The sequence below is a fragment of the Neodiprion virginianus genome, chromosome 3, assembly GCF_021901495.1.
Source record: "Neodiprion virginianus isolate iyNeoVirg1 chromosome 3, iyNeoVirg1.1, whole genome shotgun sequence".
Taxonomy (NCBI): domain Eukaryota; kingdom Metazoa; phylum Arthropoda; class Insecta; order Hymenoptera; family Diprionidae; genus Neodiprion; species Neodiprion virginianus.
The window spans coordinates 32,365,607-32,389,397 of record NC_060879.1 but is presented as its reverse complement, the minus strand read 5'-3'; the positions used below and the strand labels follow the sequence as shown (position 1 = coordinate 32,389,397).

The following is a 23,791-nucleotide window of genomic DNA, read 5'->3' as shown; positions in this document are numbered from 1 at the left end:
GGAGGGTTGAGGCGGGACCCTCGCGTTCCGCCGTCGGCGAAGGGCGTCCGGGTCGCCGGTGCGTTTCGCTCGCTTCACCCTCGACGGCAACCGCTCGATATCAAATTCTCGAAAAACGAGAAAGCAGTGTAACACCGACTGAATTTCACCCCCACATTGCTCCGCACGATGCTCTCGAATCTTCCGACCATGTAAACGGAACGCCGTTCTGATTATTTGGTATTATTATTGTTTTTTTTTTTTTTTTATTATTATTTTTTTGTTTTTTTATTCCATAATTACAGAACCATATTCATTGCCATATGTTTTTCTTTCTTTATATCTACTGATCGTATGTTCGTTAAAATCTTTTTTTATTATCCATTGCGAACCGCCGTCCAATATTTCTACGTATGCTTCGAAATAGCTACTCATTATTTTAAGTTGTATCGTATCGGTATTATTACACACGTCAATTTCATTACTTTATCTCAACGATTTCACAGATGAAAATGTATCGTCTCTGTTCCACGTGACAAATGTGAAAATTACAAGGTAATTTTATTCCTAGTGGAAAAAAAATTGCGATTTAGGTATATGTAGCAGCATACAATTACATTTCTGCAAAACTATAAAGCAGCTATCGGATTGCTTTGTAAAAAAAAAAACATACTCGTAAAGATTTTTTGTAATCAACGTCTTTTTTAGACTGCACCAATTTCTTTTTTGCAAGTATACAGATCATAAAATTCTTTACGAATCGTTTGCGTTAGACGAATATTTTCCATTTTGAATACACAAATAATTAATTAGCTCGTGATAACTCGCTTATAAAATTTCAACTGGGTATTTTGAGGTGTTAAGGTAAATATAAGTTTCTAAGGTTTCGAGATAACCACTTGAATAATTGTTCTCCCTTTCGAATTCGCAGCACTTTAGAAGCTTATCGCCGTGTCAGGGAGAAAGAAATTGGAGAGAATTGCTAGCGATGTGCGAAGTTACGAGAAAATGAGTCACAATTTGTGGGAAAAACAAGAAATGCACCTCGTAAAGCGCACAATAACGAGGTGCGAAAATTTCATTCTCTCCACGCGACGCGACGTCGGTATAATATTACAGCACGTATGACTCTTGATTCATTACCGCGACGTGAACTCGCTACTGCATATGTATCAAAGTAGTAGCGGTAGCGGTGCAGGCGTGAAGACGAGTAAGAAGAGGATGATGGTGAAGAAAAACGCGGAGGTTTATAAAAGATCCTCTTCAGGTCGTCAGAGCCGCAACTTCCATCGGACTCGTATACACCTAGAGCTCGGTTTCCTTCCCTTCTCGCGTCTCGTCTTCTTTTTCTTCTTTCTCCTCTCTCCTCTTAGTCTTCTCCTTCGTATCTCCGCTGGAAAGAAGAAGAATAAGAAGAAGGAGAATGGTCTCGAAAATAATCTGACTACAAGACAAAGCCATTAGCGCGGAGTTATCGTAAGTTTTGGAAGGTTCTCTATGCCTCGCCTCGCCTTTTCCGCCGTTGGAAAGATCTTTCCCGTAACACCGTCGCGCGGCGTTCTCCGGGAAAAAGACCGTAGATTATCCTGCAAGGGTAGCCGAGTAGCCCGGCGCGTGGTAACGGCTCCCTGGGGTCGGGAATAGAGGGAGGAGGAGGTGGATGAGGGTGGGGGTGGGGGTGGGGGTGCTGCGAGGGCGAGATGGAGGGCTAGGAAATGAAACGGAGTAGACCTCCGGTGGTCCAGGTTACGTCCACCCTTCAGGACTATCGCTCTCTTCCTCTCTCTCTCTCTCTCTCTTTCTCTCTCTCATATCCAGTTGCCCAAGGGCGAAGCGATTGACGACGTGAAGAAAATTCTTCCCGCCTTGTCCTAGCTACCGGTTACATCCAGATGCCAAGTGCGAATTTTCCTCGTCCCTTTTTTATTCGCGCGATGATGGTTCGACCTCAGGAATAGCTAACTTAAATTATCATCGACGTTAGAGTCAACGACGCTTGCAAACCCAAATTCATTCACGTTTCGAAACTTGGATACCGTTATTCGGAATTATACGTTAAACGAGGGTTGATGTATATGCCATTCGCAGTGGAATTGCATTCTCACCCTACCGCCCCTAGACCGATCTCACAACGGAAGCAGGGCTGTAATTCATTCGAGGATTATTCAATCCCCCAGAATCTAACCTTTATTACATAGCCACGTACTTTTTTTTTTTATCGTACAATTACAACGAACTTCATCTTAAAATTAGCCTCGCGAACACGCTAATTATACGCGTACAGTGTACACGTATAAGCAGAGTGAAAATTAACCTGCAAAAAAAATACCAGAATTATCACTTGTGACTTCAAACTTCGCGGATATTGTACCGTATATACCTATATAATTTCATGAATTCGTCACATAGTTACGCGCTTCTAGATTCACCCTCCCTTGATTCTCGCTTCGAAGTATCGCGTGAGTGGTTAAACGAAGAATGGAATTTACATAGTGCCGACACACACAGATGTATATATATATATATATATGTATAAATATCTATACGTAGAAATTGCAGGGGTTCCAGAGCTGGACAACCCTTTCGACCGTATAACGGTTAAAGTTTGAAACGCGGTGAAAATTTTGTACGAAAAGAAAATGTCAGCGTCACATCGCGCAGTATCGTGATATATATATATATATATTTATATATGAGTTTATTTCTTTTGTGGCAAGTTCAGATTCATTCGTTCTCCGACGTCACGCGGATAATAAAGCTGCGTAATAAAATAGACAGTTTTAAACTAGGTGTAAAACCGCATTCCTGCAGCTGTAATATACAGCGAGTTCAATAGGTCACAGGTAAGCAAGTATTTGCAACGATGAGAAAATCATGGTGAAAATAACGAAAGTTTGAAAATTCTCTCGCCATTATCCGCACTCGTTATTACACGATAACTAACCGCAACTAATAAGCACAATACACAACAATGGTTACCGTATATAATACTCGTCCATCTTCCTCTCTTCATTCGTCCAATTATTCGGTTGATCATCCAACGGTCTTATCAATCGCTTATGCCTCGAGACTCTGCAGCAGGGTGAGAAAAATAAAACCTAATTTTTCATCTCCCTTCATTGAAGAAGAAGAAGAAGAAGAAGAAGAAGAGGAGATGTCTGCCCGTGTAGTGCAGTCTTCTCCGTTGATCCCCTTCCCGCGGGGGCGGCGGAGCCGAGGGTGGAGGTGGATTCCGGGGGTTGGGGCAGCAGGAGGCTACGTGGTGTATTGATCGAGTGGCTCTCCGACGAACCGACACACACACAACTGCGCGACTTTTCTCTCCGGTATAGAGAGAGAGGACGGCATGCATGTGCGGCGATATATATACATATATATATATGTGCATGTACACTCATATACACACACACACACACATACGTACCTATGTATGCACCGTGTGAGTCTCTTTTCGCTGCAGTACACACATGTGTAATCGCGTATCGCTTATGCGTCCCTGTGGGTGCGTGTGTGTGTGTATAATATATATTATACATATAGAACAGGACGAAACGGAGGTACGTACATGCGATACGCTCGTAGAAAATAAACTCGCTTTGCTCGCCTCGCCTGCGTTTCTCGTACCTGCAGTGACGACGAAATAGGTATACGTCTCTTACGAGACATCCATCGGATGTATAGTCATACGGACGAATGATACCCGATGAAATTAAACGAAGAAAGTAATTAAGATTGAATTAAAATTAAACTCGAGAGAAATAAAATAGGGTGATAAGAAAGAGCGGGAATTGACAAGTTTTCGGGAACGGTGGGTGTAGGTATGTTTTCGAGTATTCGCAACGGCGTGCCCGTGCCGTGACGCGATGACGGTTTTCTGTCGTTCTATGCTTGGATGTGTCTGTAATAATGCGTATACCTGGCTTGTAATGTAACTACGCGGGACGGCGAGGAAGGAAGTTGGCGCGTTTTATCGTTTACGACGTTGTCTTAACGAGGTTAAAAATTTACCCTACATACGGTATAATTAAAGTGCTTCTATGTACTAATTCGAAACGGTTTATCAAGCGCGCATGCCGGTTTTACGATATCCTTTCTAAATGTATCCCCGTTATACGACGGCGATCAACCGTTGTTGTTGTTGTTGTTATTACTTACCTTTGCGGCGATCATCGTTACAGTGAAATTTCTCTTAACGGACAACTCTCAACAACGGATAGTCGAAAAATCTCGAGAAGCACAATTTACACGTTAATATTGTTCTTAATGCCGGATATTCTTCAACGACGGACAATATTTTTATACGAACGTAATATTACGTGTACAGTACACTTCGTGTACAGATCGCTGACTCGCTGTTACTAATTATTCGTCGACGCATTAATTATATTCAGGCACACATGTGAGAAAAGTTATTTTTAAAATGAACCAATCGAATCTCCAGGAAATTTCTTTCACCTCTGAATCTAAATTTTTTTGCACATCGAACATTGCCAACTGAAAATCTTTCCCCGCTGCTTTCGCCTACTTTCTTCCGTCGTTCGCACTTCCTTGGCCGACCCCTGGCTCGAGGGAGGGGGGCGTAATTGAATCGGCAAAAATAAATCACGTTATACGTACAAGATCGCATTCGCGGATAAGTGTTGGACTTTTTCTGCGTATCAAGAGTATTTATCAGTTATACCTCACGAATGGGTGATCCGTGTTTCGTTAAAATATGCTTGAAATTGAAGTTTCAAATGATTTGAAGACATGTCTGGCACATAATGACACGTTTTGATTTTTATCGAATATATTATACGGAAATAATTATCCGTTCCGTCGGCTTAAATAATTAAATAAACGAAAGATTTGAGAGTACATATTTCCGAAAAGAATATTCGAGCCGTAAGGTTGAGAAAGTAATTTTCTAAAGTTACGCCGACCACGTCATCGCAAGAACCGTCGATGGTACATCCTCGCACATACAGACGCATAACCTAAGAACCGGGTCGGCACGAAGAGACATTGGATACACCTGGTGTGTGTATATTGCGGAAACACTGGACTTACCAAGCAATAAGAATCCCCTCTCTTCCTCTGTCTTCTTCCAAGATTTTATTAAGCCTCCCCCGTTCATTTTATGACATCATTTTTATAGACCAGACCGCAGTTCTTTAATATAACGTTCGAGAGATAGTCACCTTTGCTCTTCTCCAGCGGGTTATCTCTTTCTTGGATATGCTTACAACTTATTCTAATATACCGCGCAAGCCTTTTCTATCGTCTGTTTCGTAATCACCTTGCAGACGTATCGCCGGTCAAGTATACAGATTATATTCGTATGCATCGATGATGCAATTGGTATAAAGGTGTGACGGATGATCGAGCGATTGCTACAAAATAGTGAATGTGTGGATTGCGGGTTAACGAATCATTCGGTGCAATTTAAATAATCCAGATTTAGTTCTGCTCTTTCGTCAGACTTTGTTTGTCTACTTTTATGACGCGTTTCAACATTGGCCTTGTTATAAATACTGTATAATAGTGAGTTCCTATTGCCCGATTGCTCGGTAAAACAAAAATCACCAATTATGGCGAAAGAAATGTTTTTTTTTTTTTTATATGCAAAGAAACGTCAGCTGATTGAACAGAAAAGTGTTAGGTCGGAACAGAAATTTGTATCGTAAAGTTTTATTCGCATGGATAAAAATATTTTTCAACTCCTATACGTGTTTGGTAAATTCAACAATTCAACAAGATTTATCTGTGTTTGTCGATTTCGAATTTGGGACTGACATCGTCGTTTGTCGTTTCTGCAATTTCCGTGAAATGGTCGATTATTTCCTAGTGTGAAATTGCGATAACACCGTTGCAAAAAGAAAGAAAAAAAAAATACATTCCGTGTATGACGGGGATAAGTGGGTATATTATTATCATTTAAAATTGTAATTGGGATCAGATGGCGCGAAGCAAATTTGCGGGATGTTCGTTCATACCCTCTTCGAGATGCGGCAGGCCAGGACGAGCCTTACAGCCGACCCCTTGACTTGCGAAGCAGAGGGCGACGGCGAATTTTACTGCCGCGAAATCGCCCAATAATTGTTACGGCTCGCCTTTGATCGCGTAAAACACGTCGTAAAACCCCGCGTCTCCGCGGGGCCAGGGAATCATCAGCCAGAAGGAGGAGAAGGAGGAGGACGAAGGTAAACACACCGGTGGAGGAAAGGTGGTGATGAAAATGAAGAAAGATCGGAAGAAATAGAAGGATCCGCGCCGTGTGAAATACTCAAAAACGTGAAAATCTGTTCCATACGCCGATAAAAAAGAAGACGTACCTTTCAAGAAATAATAATTGTAACGTAAAATTCTTACAGAACTCTTCTCAATGGTGGAGACATTTTTATTTATTTTTATTTTTATTTCTTTTCATTCAACCGACCGGCCATCGATCAAAATAATAATTTGTTTCGCGAGTTGAAGCGTTTCTTTCGCTGTACCTGTTTGATAAATTAATTTCTCCGTTTGCGGAGTAATATAATGAGAAACGCGCAGGGAGAACTATAATTATTCATTTTCTTAGCAATCGTTGTTTTGCTAGTAACCGCGCGATGAAAAGAAATGCGACAATAACGGGCCTGGTATGCGTAAATCAACGTAAACCAAGCCGACCGACCAGCTATTTCAAGCTCTATCTCGACCAACCCTAAACCCAAAAGGCGGATGAAATGCGGCAGAAAAATAAGTTGAGCGGTCGGTTGGCGCGTAGGTATACATATATATCAAATTAATATTCATGAGTTTCTCGGCTATGTTAAAGGGGGCCCTTTGTGTTTTCGGGCCCTCAGCCTCAGCGGGAGATATTCTCTCGTTCCGCGATGGGTTTCTCAGCGGGGGTTTCGTCTCCCTTAGCAGGGCCCCGCAGACACGCGTTACAAATTTGATTGCCGGATTACATTTATAGAAATTGATTATCGAGCTCTGCCTCAAACGCAATACATGGCTTACCGTAATCTTTGATTCGAGGAGCTTTACCGCCCTTCGAGATAAACCCCCTCGTGTATTGTGTGTAACGCGTACACGATGCGTTGCATAAATATTAGATACCTGTATCCAGGTGAATTAGCAATGTAGATCGTAATAGATAACATTGTACACATTGTAGATGTTTGCACAAGTATTACACGACATACATGTATAACGTACGTTAGACTGTAACGAAAAAATTTACTTTTTTCTAAATTGAAGTTGAAAATATGTTCGTTCCAGATGACGAAACAAAGGTGTTCAAGTTTCAGCTCTTGAAATTAATGTTTAGAGGTGCCTCGTCGCGATATTCTATTTCCCATTTAAATAATAAGGGAATTTTTTTTTCTTTCAAGTTTTGGGATTTTGTAACTCGTCAAAACGTTAGTGTACTGATAAGAGAAGAACGTGTTTTTGTAGGGAATTGAACGATCTGCGAAAACGGCCTCTTGTCATTTTATGATGAATCTACTCTTTCAAAAGTTATTTGATTTCGAAAATTATTTAAAGACTTTGAATAACTTTTGAAGAAGTAGATTTATCATAAAATGGTAACAGATCTTTTTTGTACAGCGTTCAATTCCCTTCAAAAATACGTTCTGCTCTTATCAGTACATTAATGCGTTGACGAGTTATAAAATTCCAAGGTGTAAAGAAAAAGTCCCATGTTATTTAAATTGGAAATAGAAAATCGCGATGAGGCACCGCTGAATATTAGTATTACGAGCTGAAACTTGAACAGCATCTTTTTTTCGTCATTTGGAACAATATTTTCTTCTTGAATTTTGAAAAAAAATATATATATACGTATACTATATTTATAGTTGAAAACTGAACGGTTTCACGCTGCATTTTCCCAACAGATGTTTGTGTTAAGAAAAAGTTGAGAAAAAAATTTTCTCTACTCGGTACTCGTATACATATAGAGATGTATGGGTATTATGGGGTATTTTTTTCTTGCGTCACTTTTTCAGAGCTCATCGTCGACCGCTTAGAGTTTTTACGTTATACTTTGAATGTACGCGTTCCCTGTTTTAAGCTTCTATTTTCTCGCTGTTTTCAGTGTCAAAAACAGTTTGTAAATTGATGTATATGATCGAAGTGTATAAGTTGGTAACGATATTACAACGATCGCGTACGTTTATGAAAAATTATAACACATTTGTTTCGCAACTTTGAGATGGTAAAAAATGTTAGTAAATCTCAACAAGGCAAAATATACTCATATATTTTGTTAACTTGTAAATTCTTTCAAAGGCCTAAAGCATTATATATACAACTGCCAAATAGTGATTTTTTATTTCAATATTTCGTTATTTATATGTATATTAAAACTTTAACCTCGTGTTGAAATTTAGTAAGTTTCCATGTAATTTCAGAATTTAAAATTTCCAATCCGTTGACTGAATTATGCGTTTCCGAACTCGTATTTTTTTTATTTCTAATCGGGAAGTCTGGAGAATAATACCATAGCTGATTTTACGTATCTACATAAATTCTGCGCATTATTATACACGCGTGTCAGCCGATCGCGATTCGCGTTCACTTACCGTCGGCAAACCTGCGAGGCTGACGCTCGTCATTGGCAGGAAGAAACGCGAGGAGAGGGTCTTTTAATGAAACTGAGACGAGGCGCGACAGGAACGCGCCAAATGGTTCAGGGGGTTGCTTATTTGACGACGTGTTGAGTCTCCGGCAAATTAAGTGCAAATCATCCAAATTCCACCGACTCCCTAACCCTCCCATCCTCCTGTCTCTCCGCATGTCTGTTATCAAATCGTTAAAACTACTCGCGTCTTACAGCTCGCTGAAACGTCGTCTTTTGCCAAAACTCGAAGCTTAAGGAGGTTCTACGGGAACTGCGCTAGTCGAATCAACTCGAATAAAATTTCAGTCTTTCACTAATTTGACTCGCGTGTTATACGTTGAGATTTGGCAACGCTGTACGGATTATCCGACAGAAGCAGAAACCGAAAGCTTGTCAACACAACGTGACGAGCCAAAAGCTGTCCACATGTGCGATGCTGCCAAATCTCACAGCTGCTATTTGGGACCGTAAAAATTTCACCCCTTCTCGATTCAAAATTATCAATATCTCTTCTAATAAATAATTAGTGAAAATAAAACCCAACTCGATAATAATTTTTATGTTACGTGAACATGTTTTATGCATTTTTCCATGTGTGTTTTGAAAATACTCTTTTCTACACTGCGCGCATGCGGTGTCGCGATTCCAACCTCAATTTCGTGCTCTGTGAAAGAACGCGTCACACACTCTTGTTGCATAAAGATTCGTGTGCAACGAGGAGGCAACAGTTTTTTCATCTCCGACATTTGCGATATTCGTCCTCGGCTCACCTTCGACTCGTATTACAAACTTACACTCGGTCCGAAAATACCGAGTTCGCCTTCTTGTTACACAATATACCACTAGCTTTAAAACCCTCACCCGCCAAAGCTCGCTCGGGGTCGGATGCCTAGTGTAGCTGGTTTTTGTGCTCGTGCGCTTGCTACGTTCGCTTACTCGTTGTCAGTGTTTTACCAGATGATACGAGATTTACCAGATACCTCACGCCCTCGATGCTTGAGGATTGTTCAATGGGCAATAAATGTTAGTCCGCTAGTCCGTGAAGTCGAGTTTCATCAAGTAGCGGACCTCGAGTGCAGGAACTACGAAGCGCTAGTCCTGGAGGTCGAAATCCACAAGGTAAGGGACCTGGACAGCCAAAACCATGGAGCGCTTGTCCTGGAAGTCGAGTTTCTCCAAGTAGCGGACCTGAAGCGCAGAAACTACGGAGCGCTTGTCCTGGAACTCGAGTTGCATCAGAAAGCGGACCCGAAGCGCAGGATTCAGGAGGTAGAGAACCCGGTACTCGAAATCTGCGGAGCGCGATTTTCATCCGTCCTCTCTACTGCGCGGTGGTTTCCAGACTGAGGAATTCGGCTAGCTGATTACTATAGATCGATGACGTAAAGAGAAAAAAATTTTTGGGTGACGTCGCTTTCTGAACATCCGAACATCGAAAATTTGGTTTCGAACTTTAATACTATGTATGATGTATGACGTATGATGTAGGATTTCTAGACACGGAGTATATATCGGCGGTGCCTTTTGTTCCTCATTCACCCTGCACTACCGGGTTTGCATGCGAGAAAAAGGTGGGCTGCCATGGTCGGGTGAAAAGAGGAGAGCTGGGCAGGTTTGCAGGCGGTGAAAACTGGAAAAGATCCGTTCCCTCTCCCTTCTCTGGCACTGACTCTTGAGGCCCTTCCCCCTCCCTTCCCTCTCACTCCCTCACACTTTTCCCCGCATCGCGCAAACTGAAGTCGTTCGAAGCACCCGTTGCCTTTTATACCGCGTTATATTGTAATGTACATTCGCAGGGACTCGGCGCGATAGCTACGCACCCTTTGATTTATGAAAAACAAATAACGCCAAGTTCACCGTCCGTGCTGATGCAGCCACCAACTCGATCTATTTTTCAACGATATTTTAACCGGCAACTGTAACCACAGACTATTTATACATACACACACACACACACACACACACACACGCATCTATATATATACACACACACAATATAAATAGTATATAGATATAGAAAAAGGTCATTACACCCCGAACAAGACCATCTTTTATCGTATTATTATTCTTTTGATTGTCACTTCTACTTCTCCATCCTCGTCCTGCTTTGCGAAGCTCGGAGTGCAAACTTTTTGCGATTGGTGAAGCGTCACATACCGTATAAGTGCATGCTTTGTTATGTTGGTTCAATTTCTCACAAACGTTTCTGATAAGCTTTCATTCCGATTTTCAGACCTTTAACACACAGGTTCTTTATAGGCCGTACGTATTACGCCTATCATTCTAGATATGCAGTTTTTCAGGGCAAAACTTGGTCATTTTTGGCGAAAAAGCGCGGCGGCCTGCACAGCTTGAATTTCTCAATGTGAAAGATGGAGAGAATGCGAGGAGGGGATGAAAAGGAAGGAAGGGGCAGCCGCTTGGGGAGAGAGTGATATTGACACCAAGGGTGCAAGATGGGATATTCTATCCTTTTTTTGATTTACGAAGGAATTAGGATTAGGTTGCAGGACTTGGCGCGGAATCCACCTAAATTGAGTTTTTCTCTTTTTTTTCTTCTCCTTTCTTTCTTTCTTTCTTTCTTTTTCCTCTTTTCCTCGTGATTTTTTTTTCCTTTCTTCTCCCCGTATCTTCTTCGTCGGAGTTAATTAAGAACAGGTCTCGAAGCTCGCTCGTTCGGCGACTGCTCTGCAGGATTCAGAGATTTCAGCCGGAGGCAGTTTAAAATGAGGGAAACTGAAGAGGGGTGAAGAAACGCTGCCGGGTGGTAGAGACGAATTTAAATATATATCCCTACGATCATTACGAGGTCAAATCTTTTTGTAATTAAAGTTTTCACTCCTTAATGTCGGCTCGGGGGAGAGGGATTAGCACTTTCGATCGTCTCGAGACTAAAACAAAGCCGGTATAATACGTATATAACTCTTAGCTGTACGATTTTTATCCGCGCTTCTTTCCCTGTATTATACATCCACCGTTTTCAAAGGCTACTAAAAATAAATTTTCGTCGCTCGAAAGATTTACGAATTTTATTACACACTTTGGCGTGTGAATATCACTTTGGATATAAAACTCAATCGATTATTATTTCATAACATTCATTATATTTTTACGCCTATTATCGAATTCCCTTACAGTCGTATTTGTATGAGAAAAAGATTCGCTATTCAGGTTTGTTGTTGAACGGAAATTTGATATTTATTCTCTTTCTTTTCTCAAATTTACACTAGTTGAAATAGACTATTATTTTATAAACAATTGTTCAATAACTACGTATTTTTTAAATATTTTTTATTTAGATACACGTAATTGACATATGCGTAAACAGGAAACTAATTTATACATGACGCATATCATCAACTTAAATTAAATTTCATTGTTCGCCGTGACTTGTCAATGCAGAAAATATTGTGTAAGCTATAGGTCCTTAATCTCGGACGACTGTATAACAGGTATAATAGGTGTGTCCGTTTGTTCTACGAATTTATATGCTTCTGTACGTATGGCGACATTCGGATTCAAGGGAGACAATGCGCAATTTCGAGACACAGGTAACACCGTGCACGTTATTGTTGGTTACGTATCCATCAAAATTGCCCAATTTCTAATATAACAAAACGGCGAAAGCCTCTTTGATTAATGTACACGAATTTTCCACCCCTGCTCTTTCTCCCTTTTTCTCTTTCTCTCTTTCTCCCTTTCTCCCTTTCTCCCTCCGTCGCTTAGATATCTCCGCACAGGCAGGCAGACCGGCGACGGGTGCGCACCCAACCCTTTGCAACGCCCCTTATCTTAATTGCTTTCATGCTCGCCATTTAGATCAATACCACGAGCTTGCACTGTTACACAAATTCATATTGTATTACGGAACCACGCCGAATGTGTAGGGTTGGTTCGCGCAAAGTTTCAGCGAACGCATTGCAAGACCAAACCATGAACAACACGATTCATCCCTTTCAATATACCCCCCATGCATTGTTCTTCATTTTTAATCGTACTCTTGGAATTGAACGCGACCGGCAATCGTTGTAGATATATTTAATTGTAACGACGAAATTGAGATTCTCAGCTGGACCAAGCGATCGGCTTTCATTCTCTCCCTGCCGGTGCTGTAATCTTATTCACGCATTGTACGCCAATTGATCTTGTACACGTGAAAAGCAGTATTACGAAACGTGTAACCGAGTCTCCGCAGTTCTCTTTTACCATATCCGTAAATCTGGGTTATCGGTACTCGACACGCTTATGAAATTTGAACCAATTCAATTCAAATACTCTAGTTACAATACACGATTTTCTCAAGTCGCAGGACTCCACTGGCATACAATATCTGACTATGATACATTATCTCAACTGTTTGACCTTCAGTTCTTTGAGTAACAACGTGTAACGTGTATAATAATTCTGATTATCCTCACGGTGACGTCACGTTGCGACGACGAATTTCGGGTGTCATCCATATATCCTTTCTCGGAAATATGAATAAGAAGGATGGAAAAAGGAGCAAAAGAAAAGAAAATATATGAAAATTGCTGCTGGCAAGGAATTCCCCTGGCGTCAAACGGGCCGGTAAATTAGCGTAGTTGACACGGAATCGCGAAACCTTATTCACCGTCGGATATGCAGGACGAATGAATGGCGGGGGAGGAGGGGGGCTTCCTGCATTCGGCAAGGATCAACATCGTCCCCTTCACCCTTGCATCGTGCAAGTCGCTCCCGCGTCGTATAGGTGGCACCTACCGTGATGCCGCTATGTACACGCGGGGCAGACCGTCTCTGTCGTAAAATGTTTAACTGCCAGTAAAACCAAGTTTACGTGCTTGTAAGGACCTCCGACCCCGAAACACCCCGGACCCCGGAGAACCCCTCGCCAACCGCCGGCAGCCAGCAGCCAGGAGCATAAGGACCTGCCTAACACCCTAATGGCCAGATTATTGGGTGAAAGGAGTACTCTCTTACTCTCTCTCTCTTTCCTTCTCTTTCTCTTTCTCTCGTATATTGTAAACTAAGGAGAGCCTAGTTTTAAGATATTCAATTGCGAGCAATTTATGTTATTTATTTATTTACGATATTTTCAATCAATCAATCTATCTCTCTCTCCCTCTCCCCCTCTCTCGCCGATTAATATCAACAAACGTGTTCTTCGCAATTTAGTTTTTGCTCGTTACGTTCGTCGTCGCTTCGTCTTTCATATTTTGTCCCTCCCGATATCGTTCCAGCGCTTGTCAAAATTATTGCACGACCATTTCGTGCGTTTATACGACCGAACGGTTAATTGCGGCCGCTTGCAGTTACAGTGCCGCTTACGATGGGTTAACTCGTTGAGAGTGCAGCCGTATTGGTATTGTCATCTCTGACCTGCCATGTACTCGTACATCTTGAATCTGTCGCCATGAATTTCAATTACCTGCAGGCCCTGGACGATTCACTTTTTATGTTTATTTTTTTTCTTCTTTTAATAACACGTCACTTGAATTCAGTTTGTTGCAATAACTATTATCGCTTTGCTTTATAGTTCGTGACTCTGAATACTTCACGAACAACGAACGTACGGAGAGTGTAATTGGCGAACTTCGCAGCAGTAACGTGAATTGAAAATTGATACACCGTCGATCTTTCTTTTTTCAAAAAAATTGAATTTAACAATCCTTCCCGCATTACGTTTATGATGTAGCGCCAGAGTAATAGGTTTAAAAAATAAATCAGAGGTTTAACATCTACGCCGAATCTGTAGTACACACATATAGATTTAAGATTTAAGATTACGCCAATTTTATCGCGTTCACTTTGTCACTGTAACGAAAGTACTGATCTAATTTTTGCTGCATCGGTGTCAAAATTGCGTGAAATCAAAATTGTATAAAAACCGCTTCTCTTGTCCTACGAATTATCCCGGTGTATAAATTACGCATAACAATCTGTGCGCGGACACATAAATTGCAGCGAATACATCGAGTATAATGTAATGTGTATATATCCATAATATCCGCGGCACTCCGAGGGGTGAGATTAGCCAAAGTTTAGTTACTACAGAATCGGCAAACGTGGCTGCCTGCAGGCAGCGAAGCCTGGAACATAATTTCGAAATTTTTACACCTCGGGTCCTGCGGGAGTCGCTTTAGAAGTTAATCGCCTTAGTTGGGAAGAGACAGGGTTACACTTCGTATAAATGCATTACCCTCTTGCATTCATTTCACGGTCGCCCGCCTGCAGAGCTGAGGATTCCTCCTGCAGCCGTGGACGCTTACACAAATGTACGGGAGTCTCTTTTCGCTCGAGATTCACTAAAACTTCGAATGGAAGCAGAGCTGATTAGGCGAGTGTATGTATATTAGTGATGTAACGAATGTAAATTTTTAAGTATCGCGTATGCGAATGTACATTTTTTAATCTAACGCCATTTCCCTGAGGCTAAAAGTTGTGACAATTGTTATCGACTGACAGGTACACCATTTCGGAAATTGCGGAGCTGATTCGAACCAAGCTGATTGTTTGCTTGATTATTTAACGACAAATTGGTGACAGAAATAAATTAATTTTGAGACTAGGGTGTGATTCGTACGGTGAAGAAAAACTTTTACGAGAAAAATTCATTGTCAAATTAATGTTTTTTTTTCTATCTTATTTCATATTATTTTCACAATTTTCATCTAAGCAAAATATGAAGAATTTGCGACAGTCACATTCGCAAAATATCCGCACGAATTTCGCGAATGCGGATGCGAATGAGAGTATTCGTTACATGACTAGTATATATATTACAAAGGTTATACGTTCGGCGAGTAATTTTCATAAATTTTCATTCTCACAACCGGGGAAATCGACACTTTATTTTATTACTTTAGAATGCGGGGGGAGACGGTCGGAGTTCGATAAAGGGGAACAAGTTACCCATTTCGCTTTATCGGTAGCGGGTGAAATTAGCAACAATTAATGTTTAATAAAATCGTAAATCGAGATCAATTCCGATTTATCTCATTGACCGCGCACTGCCATCTCGGTTTTTTCTTTTTCTTTTTTTTTCTTTGTTTTTACGTCTGTACTTTTACCGGTTCTAAGTGCGTGATTAAAGGCAAAACGATCTCCAACTCGAATCTGCCGGTTAGCTACGAACGATCTCTTCGAAACGAATGAAATAAACCTGTTTACTGGATACCTAAACCGTTTAACAACGCGCTAAACCCGCAACAGTCGCCGCTACTCGGGTCCAGAGATCTTACCGCTGAACCCTCTTTCTTTACTGTGCTCTGCAGCTTACTACTTTGACGAGGATTTTATATCGTTTATATCCGTTCACCGCAGAAGAATAAAAAATATTATCGCGATGTCAACTTCCATATCGTTCGATAAAATGCAAGTTTGCACCTTGATGACCGTTTTGATAAAAAAAATACGTATCATCCTTGAATGCAGTTCAATTGTATGCAACGAATTTATTTGACCGACTTGAAATTAACGTTTTGGGTATTGTAACGTGCGCGCAAACTTCTTCCTTAAATATTTTTATCAACATCTTATCACTTTTCGTTTTTTCAATCTCTGCACGCTTTCTATAATCTTTTTCAATGCAATCCTTATTCGTACGCCTTTTTATTCATCTTTTCTTACGCGCATTGTCTTCCTGCCTCCTATGGGATTTGTCCCGTTGTGAATAGCCATATATCAGTTGCTTATCCATCCGTCGGTCTGTCCAATTCTGCAGTGACTCGGTCTTATCCTTTCCCCTCCGTCATGCAGTCATCAATCTCGATGAAAAAAAAATAAAAATTTAATAAATACTTGCCGTCGTATGTACGGAAGAAAAATGAATCAAATGTCGATACAAATACGTCGACATGGAACTCGGAATCAACGACCGGGAAATTCCATGGCTATATATGTTTATTTTCTTTCGTGGGTGAGAATCAAACTGTAGGATGAAGCAGAATTTTCAGCCATGCGAAAATCTGGTGAATATAATTTTAACACGCATTAAAAGATAATCTCGACGATTCTCACGGATTTTCGCTTTCGACATTTTTACTTTTTGAATTTCTATATTTTGAAATACTACGAATTGTATTTTCATGTCTTGGAAAATTCTATATTCTTCTATTGTGTGTATATTCCATTATGGCGAAAAAGTAGACTAACCGATTTATAGAAACACAAAAATCTAATTCGTGGAATTATCAAAAATGTAAAAACTCCAAGTATAGAAAATTGAAAATTACAGAAATTCGAAATGCAAAAGGACAAATGTAGAAAAGTCAAAACATAGAACGGTAAAATATATAATCCTTACACACTTCTGTAATATCGAGTGGAATTCCGAAGATTCGAAAAAGTTTAGCATTCTGTATTCCGACCTTTCTATGGTTTTCGTTATTTATACTTTGACTTCTAAATTTTTGAGTTCTATAAATTAAATTTCCGCTTCTTTGAAAATTGGATATTCACTGCCCATCTACTTTTTAATCTTTCAACATTTTTACCCGATCCTTTCTTCGCTTCATCGACGAGGTTGTATAATTATTACACTCCGTGCAGGTATCGCAAAAATTTACTTACGCGAGTCGATAATTTTGTCCGGTGTTTTAAAGTAGAACGTACCGCTTGGTAATGTTCAAAATTTATGATAGAACAGAATAAAAGGGCAAAGAGCTGTGCCTATAAAACGGGGTAGAACGTCTATCGCCGAGGAAGTATTAATTTGCCATTCGCCACTCCTATCTCCTATCCGCAAAGTTTACGGCCGGTCAAAGTGCGCGACATTCACTTGAAAGAGCTCTTTGACACCGTCGTGAAGGCGGGGGTAGTGCCGCGAAGATGGGCTTGTATCTCTCGGCGAAGAGGAGCAGTGAAGGTTCCAGGTTTTATGGCTCGTCCAGGTCCATCATGCGCCGTAAAAATACAATAAAACTGCTGTTACTGGCGAGAGCGCCCCCCGCATTGTACTAAAACCGGCTAAACCACTGCGCGTTACGTTCCTGCGGGAGCTGGGGGGATGCGAAACATCCAAAATCGTCGTCCCGTCATCCTCTCGATAGGCAACGAAAATTGATACGTTTATTACGAGCGAACGACTCGAACTCCGAAGTACAAACGGCGAACGGAACGCTCCAACAGACCGATAAAAGATAATTTCCTTCAATGCTCGACTAATGAGCAAAGTGTTTTCTCTTATTTTTATTCGAGTACGGGGCATTTTCACGGATCTGCAAGGAACGCCTTACGACTGATAATATACAAGACGAAAAAAAGAAAATCCATTCGTCTCCGCAACACGTATACGGTACGAAGGGAGTAGATCAATATTTTTACCGCAGTGCCGTTTATCTCGCGTCTGTAATCGCCGTCGATATAACGCGCGTGTATCGAGTGCCGTTGATCACGATCACTTCCAAGCACATCTTCACTTGGAACGACAGCTTCACACACCGTATATTTCGTCGCGCATGACGCGTAAAACTACCTCTCGACGAAACGTTTAACGAGCTCGACTTCTTTTCTGCTTCCAGTTCTTTCCCTCCGCAACACACAGGAAGAAGAACCTCCCGATCCTCAGCTGATGCGCTTGGACAACATGCTGATTGCCGAGGGCGTTGCTGGACCCGAAAAAGGAGGCGGTGCTGGTTCCGCGGTGTCCGCGTCTGCGGCTGCGGCCGCTGGTCCACCCGGACAACCGGACAACGCCATCGAGCACTCGGATTACAGAGCGAAGCTGGCCCAAATCAGACAAATCTACCACCAAGAGCTCGAGAAGTACGAACAGGTAAGGGAGTAACGATCGGGTCTTTATCCGAGGTACGCTTTGTGTGTAAACTTGTGCGATCCGGATTTACTGCGGTAAGAATCGAAGATGCGTATTTGCTGTTTGTGTATTCACGCGGGTGAATCCTGATGTGACGTCACGACTCCCGCAGACTCGTACCAGCCTATATGCTACAGTCGAGTTGAAAGATCGATTCGTTTTCAAGCATTTTCACCTTTATTTCGCTGCGTCGTCGTGATATTCGGACGTTACGATTCGCCTGGATTTGGTGGCCCTTTGACTTATCGGTGTTTTGCGGTTTGGCAAACATTCCATCGAATGTAATCTTGAAGCACAGTAGGAGAGAGTGTAATATACCTATATAACAATATACAGTGACCCGCAAAGTGCGGTAATTTAACGAGGTCGTATTAATTAAGTTTGTCTTAATTTGTACGTCGTATCGATGAAACTTTGAATTCACCCCGCGTGTTAAAAGAGGAACTTAGCCCCTATATACCCGTATATATAGGTGTAAGATAAGAAACGTAATTTTGAGTAAAATGCCGGGTGGCACGAGGTGCTGCTTTTCTCGTCGGCCTCGCTTCGACGAGCCAGTGCTAGCCGGGATATACGCCGAACGAACGAACGAAAAGACAATTTGCGTGCAAATGAACCGGCCTGCCTCGCTAAGTAAAATCTTGCATGTCAAGTGTGTACCTCGATACTGCGAGTACGCGTGCCGTTGTATAATGCGACATGGCATAATGTCGTGTGTGCCGTGCATTCGCGCCAACTCTCGTTACTACACGCGATAGGAGGCATGCCAGCAGAATTGTGCCGTTCGCTGTTCCTTAGCACTCTAAACTGCTGCGCCTAAAAACGTAAAAACGTAAAAACTCATTATCATTTTCTACGTTAATTTACAGTTTTGTTTGAATATAATATGTGTATAGGAGATAAGGGTTTTAGGAACACGGTTCGTTTTCATTACAGTAGCATTTCGGTACTAGCGTTATGGGTATCATGTGTAATGGTGTAACTCTGAGGGCATTCGGAGTCTGTGCGGATAGTGAAGTAGGCGTGACACTTACCTAATTTCAATTCGGTATTATTGATTCGTGATTTCTGAAATGCATGAACATACCTTACACCCGTGAATGAAAGGAAATAAGGTATGTTAGCACTGGAGACTCAGACCGATTTTTCGCTCGGTCTGTGCATATCCAAGACGAAGTCACAGAAATCACGCGAATATAGGTTACTTATTTATTTCCGTATATTGTGTTTGCTGAAAATGCCAGTTTGTGTAGTCCAAAGTTGCAAAATCAATAATATTTATAAACACTAAAGAACAAAATGTCAAATTTGTACGACGTTACCTTGGATATTTTTTCTAACAGATTAAACTTATAAAATGTATGCGAATTGTTTCACCGTACTTCCTTACATCACGCTTACGCCCGTAGTTGTTAGCCGTTGAATCGAGGAGCGTAGGAGCAGTTATGCTATTGAGTTTGAAAAATCCGCGACAGTTGTATTCAGAAAGGAACGAATTAACGTTCTCGACAGAACGCGATCGGGTTTCTTCAGCCTCTCAATTCGTGTGATCGGGGCGTTAATTTCGGCGATGCCGCAGCATCGGCGTCAGCGTTTCCCTTGTTTTTGTAAACGTTCGCTTCTCAACGGCTTGCATTCCTCCCTCCGTATAAGTTATAAGGTAAAACTCGCGGGTATTTTTAGCCAGCATCATCGCGTTGGCCCCCGTTTGCTTCCATGAACGCCACACGGTAGCTGTACAGAGCCTACGTCAGAGTTCTCGACGAGTATAATATAACGAGGTACGGAACCGCGTTGTTTGTCGGACACACGCACACCTTTGCAATACCTGTCTCGAAAATTTCCCGCCTCGCGGTATCTTGTACGCCTGCGTGTGCTGTAGCGTGCTGCTTCGACCAGTTATCAGATAAATTTGGTCATTAACATACTTCAAAGCCGAGGCGGCTGTCGCCGTTTTCGAGTAAATTTAACAGGGTGTCCTGAGCTAGCTGGCGTCTTGCACCAGCTTTCAGGAATTCACACTGAGAGAAATTTTTTGTTCCGTTTACCGCTCAGTCCGTAACTGTCTTCATTTTTTACCACTATCGAAAAATATTGTTCTAGGTAGAAAATGAAAACTAGTTTTCTAGCTGTTACCGGAAAGTCTAGTATCCGTTACTATTCTTTTTCATTACGATCACTGTTACTATATTTTCTTGCAACTGTTGCGAAAATTTAATGCTTGTGCAACGATAAATTGACGTTGAAGCTTTGTTTAATTAAAAAAGTAGAGTAAACCGAACACACTGCTTTTGCGTTGCGATTACCAAAAAGGATCGACGATAGCGCAAAATGGTTAAGCGTACCTCGTTTTTCGTAATCTCAACAATATTCAGATAGTTTTCTTAACGATACCTGTTTTGCTGAATTTTTCTAGTTACTATACAATGAAATTTTTGCTCAGTGCACCATCTTAGGGACCGTTTGTTTCGCTCATAACGGCTCTTCGGTAATTGTGAATCTTTTCCAACTAATTACGCACGTCTGCAGGCTAAAGTGGTTCGAAAGCGTTCGAAAAAGTTCGATCGAGTTCGAAAAAGAAAGAAACTATGTACTCTTGTCGTATCCCCATATCATGTTTTGGGGCAATTCGTTCGGTGTTGTTGACATGGCTGATCGTTTTCACTTCCTGTCTATTTTTTTTTTTCTTTTCCTAAACTCGAACGCTGCGGGAACTCTCGGCATTTCAATTCCTCCGCGAGGTTCGTTGGCGGATCTAAAATGGCGTTTCAAGCGAGAGATTCGAACGTCAGGCACCGTCACGGTGTAACGTTACCTTGCTCTCCGTCTTTTCGAGCCTGTCCTACCATCTTCCCGTATCTCCCCCTCTCTCTCTCTCTCTCTCTCTCTCTCTCTCTCTCTCTCTCTCTCTCTCTCTCTCTCTCTCTCTCTCTCTCTCTCTCTCTCTCTCTCTCTCTCTCTCTCTCTCTCTCTCTCTCTCTCTCTCTCTCTCTCTCTCTCTCTCTCTCTCTCTCTCTCTCTCTCTCTCTCTCTCTCTCTCCCCCCCCTCATTTTGCCTTTTTTGTCTGCAGCGACGCTAAGTGAACACGACCGGAGCTCTTTTGTTCAGATTACCCGAGATTTTCGATTGAAAGACAAAACAGTGCGTTCCGGTATCTGAGGCTGGCTGTCTGGTCGTTGCTTTGCTCCGAATCGCATTTCTCCGCCTCAACCTGCGGCAACCCTTGCCGCATTTAAACGAAAATTTCAATTAATCTTAATCTTGATTTCGGCCGTGTTTTAATTAACCATATCTAGTTAACTCACTTGACCCTTTATACCTCACTGCAAGCTTCTGCCCTTATCATATCGAAGCGTTATCTTTATTCGACTCGCTAGCAATCAAGTCAAATTATTATTATTACACAGACTCTAGGCGTACGGACCGAGTTTGATGTAGCTCATGCAATGTTTGAATCTCCATTCCGATGTTTCATTGAAATTGGGAATTTTGTAATAATAATGACAACGCTGGATCAGGTATGCGGTAAAAAATGCCCGGCTCATTTCCCTCCATCTCTTCCATCGTCAAGGGGCTGTTACTTTATTCAATGATATATCGCTACGGTGCGAGATAAATTAGGTGTCGTTTCACGACCGTATCACTGTGTCGAGTTTTAAACCGTAATCAGGCTGTCATCATAGTAAACGATACGCAATGAAATTGAAAACAATTGCTGTGAGGTATGAAAACCGAACCGTTGATCTGAACTTCGTAGTATTTTGTAATTTTTGGTAAAAAATGCAGATTGTGCACGAAACGCATCGGTTATTATCGGTAATTTGACGCTTGCGTACAAAAACGATCACACGCACACGTGGTTGTATTTTCTTACGAACGGCAAGCAGTTATGCACTTGGGTAAAATTTATACACATATAACACACGTATGCAAACGGACGGGTAAACTAGCTCGTTTTTAATTGTATGTCAGCGTTTCTCTTACGTGCGGATGATACCACCGCACACATTATACCATATCCCGTACCCATCCACACGCATACAGATACCAGTCCTATACCCGAAGCCGATGGAATCGAGGAGAGCTGGCGGTGAGATACGAGAGGCGAGAGCTTCAGGTTTTCCATCCAATCTATCCGTTCCCCCTTCCCTCTCGCCCCGTATCCCCGCATCTCCGCATCCCTGCCGAGGCTGCGGAGGCTGCCGTCGGGATGTGTTCACCGCTCGCCTTTTCTCGTCCGCTCGCCCCGAAAGGAGCGGAGAGAGGAGAGGAGAAGAGAGGAGAAGAAAGGAGAGGAGAGGAGAGGAGAGGAGAGGTGAGGTGAGGAGAGGGGGGGAGAGGAGAGGAGAGGAAAGGAAAGGAGGGGGGTGGAGGAGAGGAGAGGCGGTCGCGGAATCCATTCCGAAATTGCAAACCCGCCCGACCCCCGAACCAACTCTCCCGACTATCGTACCTTCCGCGCCTCCCCCAGGAAAAGCCAGCGTCGTCGCGTGCCTGTCCCGAATACTGATACCGTCGTCTCCGTCGCGACGCTCGCCCGCCTTCTACGCCGCTATCTAGGCCTACGGCAGAGCCGAGCCCCACCGTTTTTGTCATTTCATATTTTTCAGGACATTTTTGTCGCTTGTTTCGCACGCGATTACACCGCACTTATGTACTTCCCTTGCGAGTTTCAAATAAGAAGTCCTCGAGTTATTCGAGACGATTGCTATTCCAATTCTCGTTTTCGACTTTCAATACTTTGAAACTTTCGATATTCATAATTCAACGAATTATGCAGTTGTTATCGGTGCTGTGGGAAATGATATATGCGAACATTGTACGCGACTTCACGTACCGATGAATTTTAGAAATTGATGCTTGTGCTCACGTCGATTGGCTCCAGGTCGTAACCAGCTTACGGAATAAAGTTAGATAATGAATTAGTTTGGTCATTTTTTTTTTTTTTCTATTCTACTGATGATTTTCTGGTATATAAGTATTGACATGGTTCTAGGATCGATAAAGTAACTATATTATTTTATTGGTCAGAGCTTTCGGTGAAAAAATTGACGTAATTATGTTGCTTTTCAGGCATGCAACGAATTCACGACACACGTTATGAACCTCCTGAGGGAACAAAGTCGTACCAGGCCCATCACGCCGAAGGAAATCGAGAGAATGGTGCAAATCATACACAAGAAGTTTTCCAGCATTCAGATGCAGTTAAAACAGTCAACGTGCGAGGCAGTTATGATCTTGAGAAGTCGATTTCTCGACGCAAGGTAATTTTCAGCTCACCTCAATCCTAGGTATTTAAATATGTGTATATAATTAGTCGCCAAGATTAGCCGGAGCAAATCTATTATATATCTTGCGTCAACGACGTGAAAATTTGTAAAATCGTATTTCGCTGTCTGTCGGTCGAAAAGTTCAACAGCTTGATCTG

At 41.9% G+C, this 23,791-nt stretch overlaps 1 protein-coding gene across 9 annotated transcripts in view; it reads left to right on the top strand.

Moving 5' to 3' along the window:
- The window catches only part of LOC124300441 (homeobox protein extradenticle), a 62,366-nt gene that overhangs the window by 21,016 nt on the left and 17,559 nt on the right, over positions 1–23,791 (top strand). For all 9 annotated transcript variants that reach the window (XM_046754559.1, XM_046754558.1, XM_046754555.1 and 6 more), the window contains 2 exons: positions 18,070–18,323; positions 23,437–23,627. In XM_046754559.1, the coding sequence (XP_046610515.1) occupies positions 18,070–18,323; positions 23,437–23,627 (445 nt within the window). The remainder of the gene's footprint in view (positions 1–18,069; positions 18,324–23,436; positions 23,628–23,791) is intronic.